The 16,290-nt window shown below is 43.3% G+C and overlaps 1 protein-coding gene across 1 annotated transcript in view; it reads right to left on the reverse strand.

Moving 5' to 3' along the window:
- Positions 1 to 370: 370 nt before the first annotated feature.
- HGFAC (HGF activator) overlaps positions 371 to 16,290 on the reverse strand; it is a 91,337-nt gene continuing 75,417 nt past the window's right edge. The window contains exons 9-11 of the mRNA XM_063135891.1: positions 16,066 to 16,206; positions 5,680 to 5,828; positions 371 to 1,859 (exon numbers count right to left, since the gene is read on the reverse strand). Of these exons, the coding sequence (XP_062991961.1) occupies positions 1,671 to 1,859; positions 5,680 to 5,828; positions 16,066 to 16,206 (479 nt within the window). The 3' untranslated portion in view covers positions 371 to 1,670. The remainder of the gene's footprint in view (positions 1,860 to 5,679; positions 5,829 to 16,065; positions 16,207 to 16,290) is intronic.

Raw genomic sequence — 16,290 nt, forward strand, 5'->3', positions numbered from 1 at the left:
GAGGCAGCTGGACAAGCATCTGTCAGGGATGCTTTAGGGTGGATTCCTGCATTGAGCAGGGGGTTGGACTAGATGGCCTTGTAGGCCCCTTCCAACTCTGCTATTCTATGATTCTATGATTCTATGATTCTATGATTTCTTCAGGAGTTGTCCCACCACCACCTCTTTCAGGCAGCCTGAGACCATTCCCTTTTGCAAAGAGGCAGTAATCACATCCCTGGCCCAGCTGGCTGTTCCCTCCCTGCTCGAGAATGGTGAGCTCCCCAGGAACTTGAGTCACACACTTCCTGAGCTCTGCCCGCTCAGCCCTCTTTCAGCTGAGCTGGCCTGGCAAGTGCTTGGCATTGTGCACATCCAGGGCTTCTGGAAAGTGCGCAATTCCCATGGCATGCCATTAGCATGCTGCGCCATTTCCGGAGGCCTTGGATGTGCGCTTTCACTCCCTTCCCCCATGCCCTTCTGAGCCTGAAAGGACCTCTGAATGGAAAGCAGGAAGAGGCCTTTTGGGGCCTAATGGGCGAGGGAGTGGGGAGAGGCCCGGAAAGTGCATTTCCCCATACCTCCCCCTTCCTTTGCTCTTTCAGGCCCCGATGAATGCAGGGATGGGAAGCACACTAGGGCCTAAAAAATCCAATTGGCAGGGCAGGGAGGCCATCAGAGGGGCAGGGGAGACTAGCACTATTTCCCCCCTGCTCGACTGGGGAATTATCCCCATTGTCCCCTTAGGGACCACAGGGGGGCGGATCTACACTAGTGCTTTACGTTTTTTCCTACTACTGGAAATGTTTTAATTTGGGTCATTTTTAAACATCACGAGGCACTTTTCAGTAATGTTGAGTTACTAACCTTTTGATTAGAGCAGGCCACACTGTTAGTTTTATTTTTCCTCTTCATTGCTGGCCTCTTTGCTCTGCCCACTTCCTGATCTCCTAGCTTTGCTTTCCACCCCCATTGATTTTTTATGATTTTTTAAATGGAAATTAAACAAATGCTTACATCTGCATGAGTTTTAACGATAAAGAGTTCAAAATTGGCCCTTAATGAGGGCTTTCAGCATAACAAATTTTAATCAGATTGGGTCATCCATTTATTTGTTATGATTTTTTTAAATGTCCTCCCTCAAAGCCCTTTGGAGCTTATAGTGCACTAGTTTTAGGCGCAGAAAGGAAGTATCCATGCCCCCAGGAAAGTGATTGGCTGACCATCGAGGCTTGAAAATTCAGTGAGACAAAACAATAACGAGGGAAGGGGACACATAAGATGACTTGCAACAGTATTTAAACACAACAACGGAAAAATACAACGAAAGAAGGAAGGTAAATACATCGATGATAAAACGTTACAACCACAGCGTCGTGTGACCCGATAGGTGATCACAACCCTTCCTTAACATTTTAAACCATTAGTGTAGATCCCACCAGGGTGAACATATGAGATGAAATGTCTTGGTTTGAGGGGAGAATTTTCAGAAAAGCAAAATGTGCTCCTGCATGCAGCATTAGTATAAACAATTCTTTTTTGCAGCATCAATATAACTTACATTATTATGAGGTATATTATTGTGAAATAAACAGAATAGAAAGACACAGCAGAAACATAACAGAGGGCCTTTTTATGACAACATTTAGCATATAAACAATGATTATGACACTCCATAATGTTAGCAAAATTTAAAATATATTATCACTGTAAGGCTGTGGATTTGGATTTATTTTCTTATTCATCCAGTCCACATATTTTGTCACTTTTGTATAAACGCCAGGCTTTCCAGCCTTGCTGCAACCATCACCCCAACTGATAATGCCATACAAGTAAGATATTCCATCTTTCTCACAGGCCAGTGATCCTCCAGAATCTCCCTGTTTCAAAGATAAAGACATAATGTTAAGTTTCATAGCAAAAGTGTTTCACTACCATTTTCAATCAACTTTTGAAATATTGTCATATACTTTTATCATAGGTGTGAGGGTTTGTGCAGGGCTGGAGACTGCCAGGCTTGCTCCGAAAGTTGGTCTACCTGAAGATAATCAGTATTATCAAATGGATGGAAGTGGGACATTAGGTATATAGCAGATGCCATATAATTGGCAGGGAGGAGATAGGCAGGAAGGAGGCAGTGAAGAGCTAGAATCATAGGATAACAGAGTTGGAAGGGACCTACAAATCCACCCTAAAGCATCCCTGACAGATGGTTGTCCAGCTGCCTCTTGAAGGCCTCTAGTGTGGGAGAGACCACCACCTCCCTAGGTAACTGGTTCCATTGTCGTACTGCTCTAACAGTCAGGAAGTTTTTCCTGATGTCCAGCCGGAATCTGTCTTCCTGTAACTTGAGCCCATTATTCCGTGTCCTGCACTCTGGGATGATTGTGAAGAGATCCTGGCCCTCCTCTGTGTGACAACCTTTTAAGTATTTGAAGAGTGCTATCATGTCTCCCCTCAATCTTCTCTTCTCCAGGCTAAACATACCCAGTTGTTTCAGAACCTGGTGAAATTTCCTCCTCATCACAACAGTTAAATCTGCAGGAGCTATACTAGAGTGACCAGATTTAAGAGGGCAGGGCACCTGCAGCTTTTACTGTTGTGATGAAGAGGAACTTACACCAGGTTCTCCATATATACAAATGACACCTGCTGAAATTCCCTTTTCAATGCAACTGTTAAAGATACAGGAGCCCTGTCCTCCTTTTCCCACTTCCACTGTAAAGTATTTGAAGAGTGCTATCATGTCTCCCCTCAATCTTCTCTTCTCCAGGCTAAATGTGCCCAGTTCTTTCAGTCTCTCTTCATAGGGCTTTGTTTCCAGACCCCTGATCATCCTGGTTGCCTTCCTTTGAACACGCTCCAGCTTGTCTGTGTCCTTCTTGAATTGTGGAGACCAGAACTGGACACAATACTCTAGGTGAGGCCTAACCAGGGCCGAATAGAGAGGAACCAGTACCTCACGTGACTTGGAAGCTATACTTCTATTAATGCAGCCCAAAATAGCATTTGCCTTTCTTGCAGCCATATCACACTGTTGGCTCATATTCATCTTGTGAAGTTAATGTTGGCTCATATTCAGTTGGAAGTCTATGTTGTGAGGAGTGCTGAGGACCAAGGCAAGGTTTGAGTCCTAGAGACTGGAAGAGGTTATGGAAGCAGAAGGTAGATTTATTGAGCTGGAGAGGGGGTATTGACCTCTGTGATAAGTTAGTAATTTCTAAACCAAGATAATGGCTTGGAGCTATCACAGACTTTAAAAACATTAAATTGGTACTGAGGTATCTTATCGCTGTTTCTTTTTCAGCTGCCACAAGGGCCGTGTCTACACCAGCCCAAAAACCCAGGCTGGTCACGGTCAAGTCCCTGTGCATCCAAATGATGCACAGGGACTCCCGGGAGGAAAGAGGGATGAAAACGGGTTTTCCCAGTGATAAAGAGAGCAAAAAGAGAGCAAAAAGTTTCCAGTCTAATAGTGTATATTTTATTGGAAAAATTGGATAATAGGAAAAGGTTATAAAATCTGAAAGGATAAACATAGAAATAGATAGAAATGGATAAAACACACACAGCAGTATGGAAATAAAACCAAATAAAAACATATCTAGCTGACCTAATTACACAGTATTCCCATTTTATCTGTATCCAAGCATTATCTTACTGCTAACTCTCTCAATCAGTTTTCTCATTCCAGCATCTCTGAGATTTTCCTCTAAGACTATGCCCTTCTTTCCTTCCTTCTCCTTCTCTCTGGGGCTGTCTTCATGAGTTTTTCCTGTGGCTTGGTTACACTGTGAGGTCCTTTATGGCACATGACATCGTGGCCAGCACACTTCCAACCAGCTGCTTCTGCCTGGAAAAGCCGCAGTATCGGAGACCTCAGCTAGACCTACTGGTCTAGTGTGATGGAGGGGTGAGGATCTCGTGATATTTTTATTGTGAGATCTTGTCAGGGATGGAAAATTTACCCACAGAGGGTTAAGCTCTGGAAGAAAGAAAAACTGGACTTTGGCACAGAGTTACACACAGGTGCTACATATCAGTGCTGGACTGTAAATGCCAAGGTTAATTGAATAATTGAGTAATGGAACTGTGTCATCATACTCTGTGTAAAATGTATATAAAGCTGTACAATTGTATTAGATGTTTGATGAGGTGATGGATGTGGTTGTCGTTACTATTTATTGCTGGAAGATTCTTGTATTGGAATGTGTGAAATTTATGCTGAAAACCTCAGTAAAACTCTTTGCTGAAGAAATCTTGTATCAGTGAGTATTTTCTTTCCTGGAAGGCTCTCTGTGCAGAGCGGGAGGTTGTGAGCTGGACTTCTGTTGCTGGAATCTCTGTTTCAGTACCCAACAGATCATGCAGCCCGTGATGACCTCAGAGGGAGAGGGCATCATGACCACCACTTTTTGTTGTTGTTAAAGAAGAAGAGCGGTCGTGCACAAAAGGTAGGTTTTTTTAAAAAAATTAATTTCCCTGCTCCTCCCACCCCACCCCCGATGGGCACATTGCTCCTGAGGAGCTCTATGCCCCATGTGCAGGTCCCGGCTCCTCGCGAGGAACTGGGACAAACCATGACACCCACACACACGTTTCGCGGTCTCGGGATCAGCCTGAGACCATGGAAAAAGCAGGCTCAAAGGGGAGAGCGAGATCCCAGGGCAAGGGAGGGATCATCTCTCCCTGCTCCTGGGATCCCCTGTGCATTATGTGAACGCACAGGGATGATCCCGGGGATTACCCCGGGATTTCGCCCTATCTAGCTATGGCTGGAGTGTCCTTTTACTCCATTCTTTTTAGTTAAAGTGGCTCCCAGGCACTTGGTCTGCAATGTGCCCCCATGGCTCTGCATTAAATCCTGTGTGTGTGTGTCACCTGGCTGTGACATGGGCTGGCCTTTCTCCCCTTCAGTCCTTTAGCATTCCCATTGAGAAATTTTTGTGAACTGCCCAGAGAGCTCCGGCTATTGAACGGTATAGAAATGTAATAAATAAATAAATAACTATGTGCTTCTGCATTAATTAAATCAAGAACTTCATCTCCGGAGCTGTATTAATTGGGTTTTCTGATGTAGTGTTAGGGCTGGTGCAATACTTTTTAGAGTGGTGTTTATTTGCTCTCATGGGGAGCCAGTACTACTCATTCCCATTCATTAAACTGTAGTAGCAGGTGGAACCTAGAGAGAGGTGGGTAACAAGCCTCTTTCCGGATGCTATTGATTCTATTCCTCTCTGCCCCCACCCCCGGAAGTATGTTTCTTCTGGTACTGCAAGGCTAGGTTTTAGGGATGGCTGGATGGCTCTGCTGGGTAACAATGATGGTGCTGAGCCATTTTTAGCATACTGCGGAGAATAACAGCAATGTGAGTTCTTCCCATTCCCGTGAAGATGAGACCTTCTTCTCTCAATATGTCTGCTTCCTGCCTTATGCACCTAGCTTGTAAAATTCTTTCTTTCTCCCCAACTCCAACCAATGAGGATTTTTTTATTGTTAATTTCTGCAAACTAAATTTCTATTTCCTCAGTTGCAATTTTTCTGTCTCTCTTCCTCTGAACTTCATAATCTCCTGCTTTTTGAGCACACCTCCCAATTAACGCCAAAACATTTCATTATTACAATATGATTTCTTAATAAACACAATAATTCACTCACTCTCATATAAATCCAGTTTAGGCAAGAACTCAATACTATTACCTGGCAGGCATCTGATTTGCTATCAAGGTAACCAGCACAGAACATATTTTCACTAATTTCTGCTCCATAAATATCAGAGTTCTGACACTTGTAATCAGGGATGATTGGTATTATTACTTCTTGCAGTACACTAGAGTAGCTGGAGGAATCTGTTGAAATGAATCATATAGAAAATAATTAATTCAATATTATCGTTAAGATGACTAGCAAAAAATGTCTGCCATTATATGTCTCAAAGGTATAAAAGGTCCTTATAAAAATGACATACGTTGAGTTATTAACATTTCAGGCACAGGTATCTGTCCTGTATCTTCGGCAGTAAACACCGGCCACAGCTAGACCTAAGGTTTATCCTGGGATCATCCAGAGTTCGCCCCTGCCTGAGCACTGGATCCCCTGTGTGTCACCTAGATGAACAAGTTTGACCCCTGGACGATCCAGGGATAAACCTTAGGTCTAGCTATGGCCACCAATGTGAAGAATTCATTCAGCTTCTCTGCAATCTCTCTGTCCTCCTTAACTCCAATGTCATCCACCAGTCCAACTACTTCCATAGCTGGTTTCCTGATATATTTAAAGAATTCTTTATGGTTGGCCTTGATATTTTTAGCGATATGCTCTTCAAAATGGGTCGGGGTGGGTTTTTTTCATCTCTTATTGTCTGCTTGCATTTCCTCACTTGAGCAAAACTTCCATTTTCTGAAGGAAGCCCTCTTATCAATAATAGATTCCTTGATACTACTTGTTAAACATGTTGGTGATCTCTTGGACTTGGTGCTACCTTTCCTAACCTGTGGTATACTTTTTACTGAACTTCTGTTATTGTGGTTTTGCGTAACCTCCATGCATTTTGCCCTCTTGACTTCCCTTTTCATCTTTTTCACCAGTTCCCTCATTTTAGAGAAGTTTCCTCTTACCTAGGGAGGTGGTGGGCATTGAATGCCACACGATAGGCATTCAAGAGGCAGCTGGACAACCATCTGTCAGGTATGCTTTAGGGCGGATTCCTGCATTGAGCAGGGGGTTGGACTCGATGGCCTTATAGGCCCCTTCCAACTCTACTATTCAAAGAAGTCAACTGTGACTATGTTGGACTTGCTGGGCAGTTTCCCACTTAAATATATATATTGAATTCGACAGCACTATGATCACTGTTACCAACTGGTTCAACAACGTTTAAATCTTGTACCAACTGGGTGGCGTCCTGGGTGACGCCACTTAGGATTAAATCTAGGGTCACCTCCCTTCTGGTGGATTCCATGACCAACTGTTCTAGGGCACAGTTGTTGAGAGCATCAAGAAATTTAATATCTTTGTCATGACTGGAATATACGTAGTACAGTCAATGTGGGGGTAATTGAATTACAACACTTGCTCTTTTGGAGGGCTCCCTCATTTCATTTTCCATCTCAAGGTCATCCTGAGCATTTTGATCTGGGAGACAATAGTACATTCCTACCACTAAATTAGTTTTGAGACCCAGTATTGTTACCCACAGCACTTTTGTTAGGGTGAACAGATGAAAAGGAGGACAAGGCTCTTGTATCCTTAACAGTTGTGTAGAAAAGGGAATTTCAGCAGGTGTCATTTGTATGCATGCAGCACCTGGTAAAATTCCCTCTTCATCACAACAGTTAAACCTGTACTAGCTATACTAGAGTGACCAGATACAAATCAAAAACATTTTCATTTTCATCTGCTTTGGATGATTTAACCCAAACCGGATACTTCCCAGCTCCTGTCAGCTTCCCCCCAGGGTTTAGTTTAAAAGCTGCTCTGCCACTTTTTGTATGTTTAGTGCCAGCAGTCTGGTTCCATTTTGGTTTAAGTGCAGCCCGTCCTTCTCCAGGTCAGCAACCTTGGCCTCCAGGCAGCAAACATGTACCCTAGAACCAGGAGTTCATTACACCAAGTGCACACCATGACTTCTGCTCAGCAGGCTGATAGTGTTACATGTGGCCCTCAGTGCAGTACTCTGGGAAGCCCCCCTCCCCTCCCCTGCTGGCTTTCTGCCTTCGTAACGGGTTTTTATTATTGTTGTTATTATTATTATTATTATTATTATTATTATTATTATTATTATTATTTATTATTATAATTTATCTATATAGCACCATCAATGTACATGGTGCTGTACAGAGTAAAACAGTAAATAGCAAGACCCTGCCGCATAGGCTTACATTCTAATAAAATCATAATAAAACAATAAGGAGGGGAAGAGAATGCAAACAGGCACAGGGTAGGGTAAACAGGCACTGGGTAGGGTAAAACTAACAGTATAAAGTTAGAACAAAATCAAGTTTTAAAAGCTTTAGGAAAAAGAAAAGTTTTTAGTTGAGCTTTAAAAGCTGTGGTTGAACTTGTAGTTCTCAAATGTTCTGGAAGAGCGTTCCAGGCATAAGGGGCAGCAGAAGAAAATGGACGAAGCCGAGCAAGGGAAGGAGAGACCCTTGGGCAGGCGAGAAACATGGCATCAGAGGAGCAAAGAGCACGAGCGGGGCAATAGTGTGAGATGAGAGAGGAGAGATAGGAAGGAGCTAGACAGTGAAAAGCTTTGTAGGTCAACAGGAGAAGTTTATATTGGATTCTGTAGTGAATTGGAAGCCAATGAAGAGATTTCAGAAGTGGAGTTACATGGTCAGAGCAGCGAGCCAAGAAGATGATCTTAGCAGCAGAGTGGTGAACAGAAACCAACGGACTGATGTGAGAAGAAGGAAGGCCAGTGAGAAGAAGGTTGCAGTAGTCCAACCGAGAAATAACCAATGCATGAACAAGAGTCTTGGCACAAGAGACAGACAAAAATGATTGAATCCTGGCAATATTATACAGGAAAAAACGACAGGATTTAGCTACTGCCTCAATATGAGGAATAAAGGAGAGCGAGGAATCAAATATAAAGCCAAGACTACGAGCTTCCTTGACTGGAGTAAGTGTAACATCATTGACAGTAAGAGAGAATGAGAGATGAGGAGAAGGTTTAGGAGGAAAAACAAGCAATTCAGTCTTTGCCATATTAAGTTTCAAACGACGATGAAGCAACCAAGCTGAGATATCTGAAAGACATGCCGAGATACGATCGTGAACATCAGGAGAAAGATCCGGAGATGAAAGATATAATTGTGTATCATCGGCATACAGATGATATTGGAGGCCATGAGATTGAATAAGATTACCCAAGGGCGACATGTATAAAGAAAACAACAAGAAAACAAAGCACCGAGCCTTGCGGAACCCCTACTGAAAGGGGAAAAGAAGAAGACGAGCTGCCATTAGCCAACACACTGAAAGAGCGACCTGCTAGATAGGAGGCAAACCAGTTATAGACAGAGCCACAAAATCCAAGGTCATGAAGGGAATCTAAGAGAAGATTTACCTTCATTCTTTTTTTTTCCTTTTGAATTTTTCCTAATGTAAATAATGGATATATTAGAAAAACAGTGTGCCCTATAAAATATATGGAACATGTGAATAGAAACATTTATTGGTCTGTACTGAGAAAATAAAATGCCAAAATAGAGTCTGAAGCAGCGGTTTTTCCCATCACCTGCTACATTGGGTTGTTTTTAAACTGGAAATCCCAAGGAGAGAAACTGGGATATTGGGCATGCAATAAGCACATACACTACCACTGAACTATGATGCCTCCCTAATGAAATATTCCATGTGGGAAGTTCTCCCTATAAATAGAAGAAGAAAATACATTGCAAGCAGATTCCCACATCCAGCTAGGGACAATACATATGAAGAAACAGATATCTGTATGTGTATTTCAAGAGCCAGTGTGGTGTAGTGGTTAGAGTGTTGGACTGAGAGTTGGGAGGTGCGGGTTCTAGTCCCCACTCGGCCATGGAAACCCCCTGGGTGACTTTGGGCTAATCACAGACTCTCAGCCCAGCCCACCTCACAGGGTTGTTGATGTGAGGATAAAACAGAGAGGAGGATTATTATGTATGCAGCCTTTGGTTCCTTAAAAGAAAAAAGGCGGAATATAAATGCAATAACTAAAACAAATAAAATATTTCTACTTGGCTAAGGAACCGTGTGCAATTAGTTGCCTCATGTGCAGTTCCTCTTCCCATTCTAGCTGCCAGGACTGCACATTTCCCCATCCAAAAAGCTGTAATTGGGGGTGACCAAATGTTCAGTAGGATCTAGCCCGTTTCCCACCTTGCCAGATAAAACACATTTGTTGACACCCCCATTTTATTTCAGGCTTCACCTCCCTGCAGAGATACAAATCAAACTTATTCAAAGCAGCAGACCCAGAGTAACCAGTCTGAGGGCCTTGCTAGACCAGGAGTTAACTTGGTGCTCGTCCCGTGCTCGTCCCTGTGCATCCAGATGACGCACAGGGGATCCTGGCCTCAGCCAGGCCTCGAGCCACCCTGGCACCGCGCTAACAGGAGCCACTTCTAGCGTGGTTCTTCCCGCGGTCCCGGCCTCAGGTTGGGCTGAGGCTGGGACCGCGGGCGTGTAGCCAGGTTCGCTACTTTTCCTGGCTACTGGATTTATTCCCGAGTAGCCAGGAAAAGCGGTGGACGGGCCACAGCCCTCCACAGGAGCGCTGCGGTCATCAGGGCTACGGTGGGGACATGGGGGGCAGAAAATGGAGGCCGGGGACATTGGGGGGAATCATGGCCCAGGGAACATCAGGGAGAATTGTGGACGGGGGGGGACATCGGGCGGGGGATCGGACATCGCGGGCGGGGTTGGGCGGGGAAAGGAGAACAGGGACGGGGGATATTGGGCAGGGGATCGGACATTGCAGGCGGGGGTGGGTATACGGGGGAAGGAGAACGGGGCTGGGGGGGCTGGGCAGGGGATCGGACATCGTGGGCAGGGGGGCAGGCGGGGGAAGGAGAACGGGGCCGGGGGGGAGATCGCGGATGGGGGGGAAGGAGAATTACAAACAAACAAACAAACCTACTTACCTTTCCTGGCTCCTGTGCTGCTGCCGCTGCTTTAAAAGTAAAATAAATGGCGGCCGCAACAGCTCTCCTCTAGAGCTCATCGCTGCTCGCGTCTGAATAAGGGTGAGATCTCGCGTTATTCATAACGTGAGGTCTCCCCTCCTCTCCCCCAGATTCTCACTTAGGTCTAGCAAGGCCCTGAGTCTCCCTCAAGTCAGTAAAATAAGAGCTCTTTCAACAGAAGCCAGTCAAATCCATTAATTAGGGAATAAAAGGATAATCTGGTCACAGCAAGAAATAATGTCCACCACCCCTCATCGCCACCTGGGATTTTTCTTAAAATGTGATTCTCCCCACCATCCCACCACTTACTTCCTTTTCCTTACCAGATTTGTCATTAATATATGCTCTCCATTTTTAAAAACTGTTCATCAGCAGGATTTTAAAACGCTGCTGTTTCCATGTTCCCACCCTGCTTCCTTCATCTCTAGCTATTTGGGGGTTTCAATAATCTGTAAACAAAAGCCCATTCACTGTTTTTGTTTCTGTGGGTAATTCTTCCCCCCCCCCATTATTTGGGGGGCAGGTACTTTTAAAAAGGGGCTGCACAAGCAGAAAGACTAGCCTTATCTAGAAATCTGTTGATACAAGCCTACTAAAGTGATTTTAAAAAATTCAGAAGGGAAAAAGAAAAGCACCACCCCCTGAACTGCATTGCTAAGGGGCTAAGAATCCAGATGTTTGATAGAACGTCCAAAACAAAAGAAAAGATTCTAGCCAAAATTCAGATTTCCCACTGAAAAGCAAGGACTTTACCTGTTCGCAATGAAGATAATAAGGCTGGGCTCCAGGGTTGGGCTGGGCCAGGCCAAATGCCACCCGCTTGCTGGCCTCTTAAGTTGAGTTTAAAATGCGAAACTCCCCACATGTGTGGAAACATAAAAAATATCATAGAATCATAGAATAGCAGAGTTGGAAGGGGCCTACATGGCCATCGAGTCCAACCCCCTGCTCAATGCAGGATTCCACCCTAAATCATCCCTGACAGATGGTTGTCTAGCTGCCTCTTGAAGGCCTCTAGTGTGGGAGAGGCTACAACCTCACCAGGCAACTGATTCCATTGTCGGACTGCTCTAACAGTCAGGAAGTTTTTTCTGATGTCCAGCTGGAATCTGGCTTCCTTTAACTTGAACCCGTTATTCCGTGTCCTGCACTCTGGGAGGATCGAGAAGATCAACAGGATTGCCATTATTATTATTATTATTATTATTATTATTATTATTATTATTATTGCATCAGAAATGTAGCAGCTGTGCAATGTGGAAGTGAAGTGATGCATTTTAAGATATAAAGTGGTCTGTAAGACCATTACACCCAGCATCCAAAATTGCTTAACAATACCATTTGTATTGGTGCCTGACTGTGGAGAGAAAGGTAACCAGCAGCCAAACCCTGCATTTTGCCATTGTAGATAGTGAGGCTGCTTGCAAGTGGTGTGCAGGTACACTGGCTGCTGACATATTCAATGGAGTGCCAGAGGCCTTCCTCACCTCACCTGTTGCTTCTTCCAACCTGGCCCAGGTCCCTTATCTAGGATAGGGGGATAGAAGTGGTTTTGCTACCTAAAAGAGATGTGAAAAGCAATGTCTGAACTAGGGGGCAAGGTAATATGTGAGTGCATACTATGGCTTGTTTGAGTATTTCTGGATCTCCTGGGCTCTGAAAGCATCTTTCTGTAGAGCACCTGCATAGTTCTCCTTGACAGAAGGGGTTTGCACTTGCTTGAGAAAGGTGAACAGATGTGAAGAACCAGAGGCACCTCTTGTTCTTTTGTGTTCAAAAACCACAAAGTGTCTTGCGGCACCTTGAAAACTCACATCTTGTGTGTGACAACTCACTCCACAACTGCAGAAACCTCACCCTCCTAACAACTCCCCCCTCCTCTGTCAATGATCCTGTTTTGTGTTTGTAATTATGTTTATGTTAACACTTTAAGACTGCAGGCCTATTGCAGTCAATGGGACTTCTGAATAGACATGTATAATGTTGCAATGTTCAACTTGCTTAAATTCTATCACAGTGAACATTTATCATGAACAGCAATAAAATACTAATGGCCCTGTAAGCACCTTCATTTAAGGCTGCAGTCCTATATTCATTGATCTGGGAGTAAGCTGTATTGAAATCAATGGGGCTTATTTCTGAGGTTTCTTTGAGCAGTTTTCTCTGGGTCCCTGATTGGGATTTCTGTTCTCTGCATACTGAGGCTGTGTAAATATTTGGATAAAAGGAAGGAAAGATCCTTGTCCAGCATTGTGACAATGGGCATCCATTATGACCTTTCTTTGTATGGCAAATATTTGTAGGGTAACAGTATTTTATACTTTTTTGAATGCTAGTTTGCTAGTTTAATCTTTGTAAACCACCCAGAGAGCTTCAGCTATGGGGCGGTATATAAATAAATAATAGTTTGCTAGTTTGTTGTACTAGATTTTTCTGCACTTGTCAACTGCCTCATTTGTTCAGTGGAAGCAGTGAGTATGGATATGAGAAAGGTGATGGGGAAAGAGTGTTAAATGTTAGGCCAGGTGAGACTATGGTCATCTAGGGAAGGATTTGCAGTCAGAAAAGATATTTGAGGGAAGGGGAAACTGTATCACACAGAGTATAGCAAAAGCTTCAAAGTACAGCAAAAGCTGCAAAAGTAGGAGTGAGTGAATTAATTTCAGATACATTGAATATTTCACTTGTTCTTTATTTCAGTGATTTTAACATTAAGATGTTATGTAGAACAGGCTTGTCTAAATTGTGTGCTGTAAAATCAGACATATGGCCAAGTCTATGTTTGGGTGGGCATGTCCCCTTGGGGCTGGACACATCCCTCTGGTGGCCACCCATGTTGGTGTGCATGCCTCCTTGGGGGGGCGCCATGTCGTCCTTCTTTTTGCTTTCCAAAATGTGGTAATAGCTGGGAAAAAGTGGGAACTTCTACCACTAGATGGTGCTGTCTCAATAGAAGTGAAGGAAAGGGAACACACACACCTCCCACCTTTCACTCACACTTTATCATACAATTAACCGTAACTTACTTGGGCTCTATTTAACACATACATAAAGCAAATACATATAAACATTAATACAGGTACAACATGACAAGCATTGTGATATTGTCACAATGTCCTTTTTGAAAAGTAGTGCTCCAGAAGTGGCACTGAGTGGAGCAGTTAACTAAAAATTCCCCTGTGTAATCATTTTAAATTTCTGCCACTTTTGTAAAATTCAGTCACTTTTTAAATCACACAACCATTTTTCCAAGCCCTCAATCATCCTTCAGTAAGTATTTGTTTCAGCTTGTTATTTTAAGGGCTCTAATTTCCAGTTCTTTCTAAAACTGTGACATCATGCAGCAGAAAAGAGAAGGACCAGTGTGGAATTCAGAAGTAGGAAAGAAAAATTTCACTGTTGTTACAGCCTGTGAATAATTATTGGCTACTGTGAATGTGATGGAGGAATTGCTGTTTTGCTTTCTATAACATTCACATTTTTCATGCACAATTTAATTCCATTCTGTTTGTAATGTTTTTTAAAAGCTCAGCATGAAAATTAATATGCATTTTCTTGCATATGAAAATGCATACGTAGTTTTGCATACAATTTCCCATAATATAACATTTTTACCAATCAATTGTTCCAGTCATTTTTTCCTAATATTTATTTATTTATTTATTGCATTTCTATACCGCCCAATAGCTGGAGCTCTCTGGGCGGTTCACAAAAATCGTATACAATATTGTATACAATTTCCCCTAATTTGTACACAATTTTTCTTAATATTTTTTTAATCAGAAAACTGAACTGCAATATTGATAAATGCAAACATCAAAGGCTAATTGTGGCCCATTTCTTTTATTAGTTTCAGAAATGCAAATTAGGACAATTCACATTAAAATGTGAACAAAATGAATTTATCCCCTACCCTTATTTTGGGAAAGACACGTTGCATTTTAAAATGAAGTTCATTAGGCCAACCAGGTCTGCTTAGAAGACTGGCAGCAAAATTTATAGCGCACAATTCTAGAATTGCCTTTGGCAAAAGCCAGAGGGCACTTCAGCCAAATACATTCAAATCAGACAGTTACTAAGAGAGCAATCCTATGGTCCCTGGTTGAGTGTCTCAGGGACCATAGGATTGTTCGAAGTCCCCATTTCAAGGTCGGAGGCAATGCTCTGATCTCAGAAGGGGGAGCTGGAGAATCAACCCTCTTCCCACACCCCTGCACAGCTGGCACGGAAAGAACCATGCTGGCTGTTGTCTGAGGGCAGAAAAAGTGACCATGGAGGAGGAGGAGGAAAGGGGTTGTTCCAGTGGGCAGGGAGGGGCGGATACCAACAATGCCAGGTTACTGTTAGAAGTTGGGCTTCAGCACACATTGTCTCGCTGTGTCTATTGGCCACCAATAGGGCGGAATAGTTATAGCTATCAGAGAGTCCCTGTCTGATCCTTCTCTCTGCTATCCTTTAAACATCGCTTTGTTTAGACCATCATCACTTCTACTTCCTGTTTTCTTCCCACAATCCTCTCTCTCAACGAAGGCCATTCTAGTTAGACAGTAGGCTTTCCTATCTTATGTATTCTCCCAATAAATATGTTTGTCTCTGAAGATAAACATCAGTCTCACTTCATGTATTCTTTATATCTCCAAGCCCACATACTCTGCTGCATAAAGCTAACCCAACAGATTTGACTTATCCTGAGGCTTTTCCAGCCTCCCTCCCTCCCTGAAGCACCCTTGCTAAATGGCCTAAGTAGCCTGTCTAGCAAAATCTGCAGGTCAGAAGGACAGGGAGACAAAAAGCTCCATCCGATGAGCATTTTATTGCACGCTCGTGACAGGGCACACACGGATTCCTCGGATGTCCCTCTCAAGACGTCGTCTGCCTCCCATGTGCCTTCTGCCCCTTCTGGTCTTCCTTGCACAACAAGAAAAAACAGAAAATCTGTGAAATATTTTTTAAACTGAAGTTGCTACTCTCTCCTGCTGTATGTGAGAGAAGCAGCATGTTGACAACGAGGGATTGAACGGCCCTTGTGCACCTTGTTTACTTCCTGTTTGAAAACAGGAAGTAACTGAGTGTTCATGGAGAAGTGATGGTAGCCAGCGCTTCTTCCAAGGTGTGATGGAGCTTAAATATTGCTCCCACTGCTCCTCCTTCTCTGCATTGGATGATTGGAAGCCTCCAAGTTTGGAGGCTTCCAGTTATCGAAGGTGGAATAAATAGGATTGTGCCCTTAGATAATTAAGGGTGATGGTGTGCCTCCCCGCTCCCTACAACAGAAATGCAACTGGGCATGGAAATTACTCTACAGACAAATTAGTTGTATAAAAAGACCATGTGATATATACAGCTGATTATTATCACTCTAACGTCCTTTAATCAGTTTCACTTGCACACATAAAACAATCATCTAACTTACTTTCATGCAAATATCCCCATCCTGCAATTTGGCATTTGTAATTATCTGGAAAGGACATTCCATTTCCTGGTAAGCAGATTGGTCGAACAAATTGGGACTTCACTGCGCAACGCTGTTTGGCTTTCTTCAGCTTAACTAAAACTGCAAGAGAAAAAAAAAATTAAGTGGTTATAAACACTCAATAAGAGGTGGGAGATACAATGTTAATTAGGGTGACCATATGAA

Source organism: Elgaria multicarinata, chromosome 10 (genome assembly GCF_023053635.1).
Source record: "Elgaria multicarinata webbii isolate HBS135686 ecotype San Diego chromosome 10, rElgMul1.1.pri, whole genome shotgun sequence".
Taxonomy (NCBI): Eukaryota; Metazoa; Chordata; class Lepidosauria; order Squamata; family Anguidae; genus Elgaria; species Elgaria multicarinata.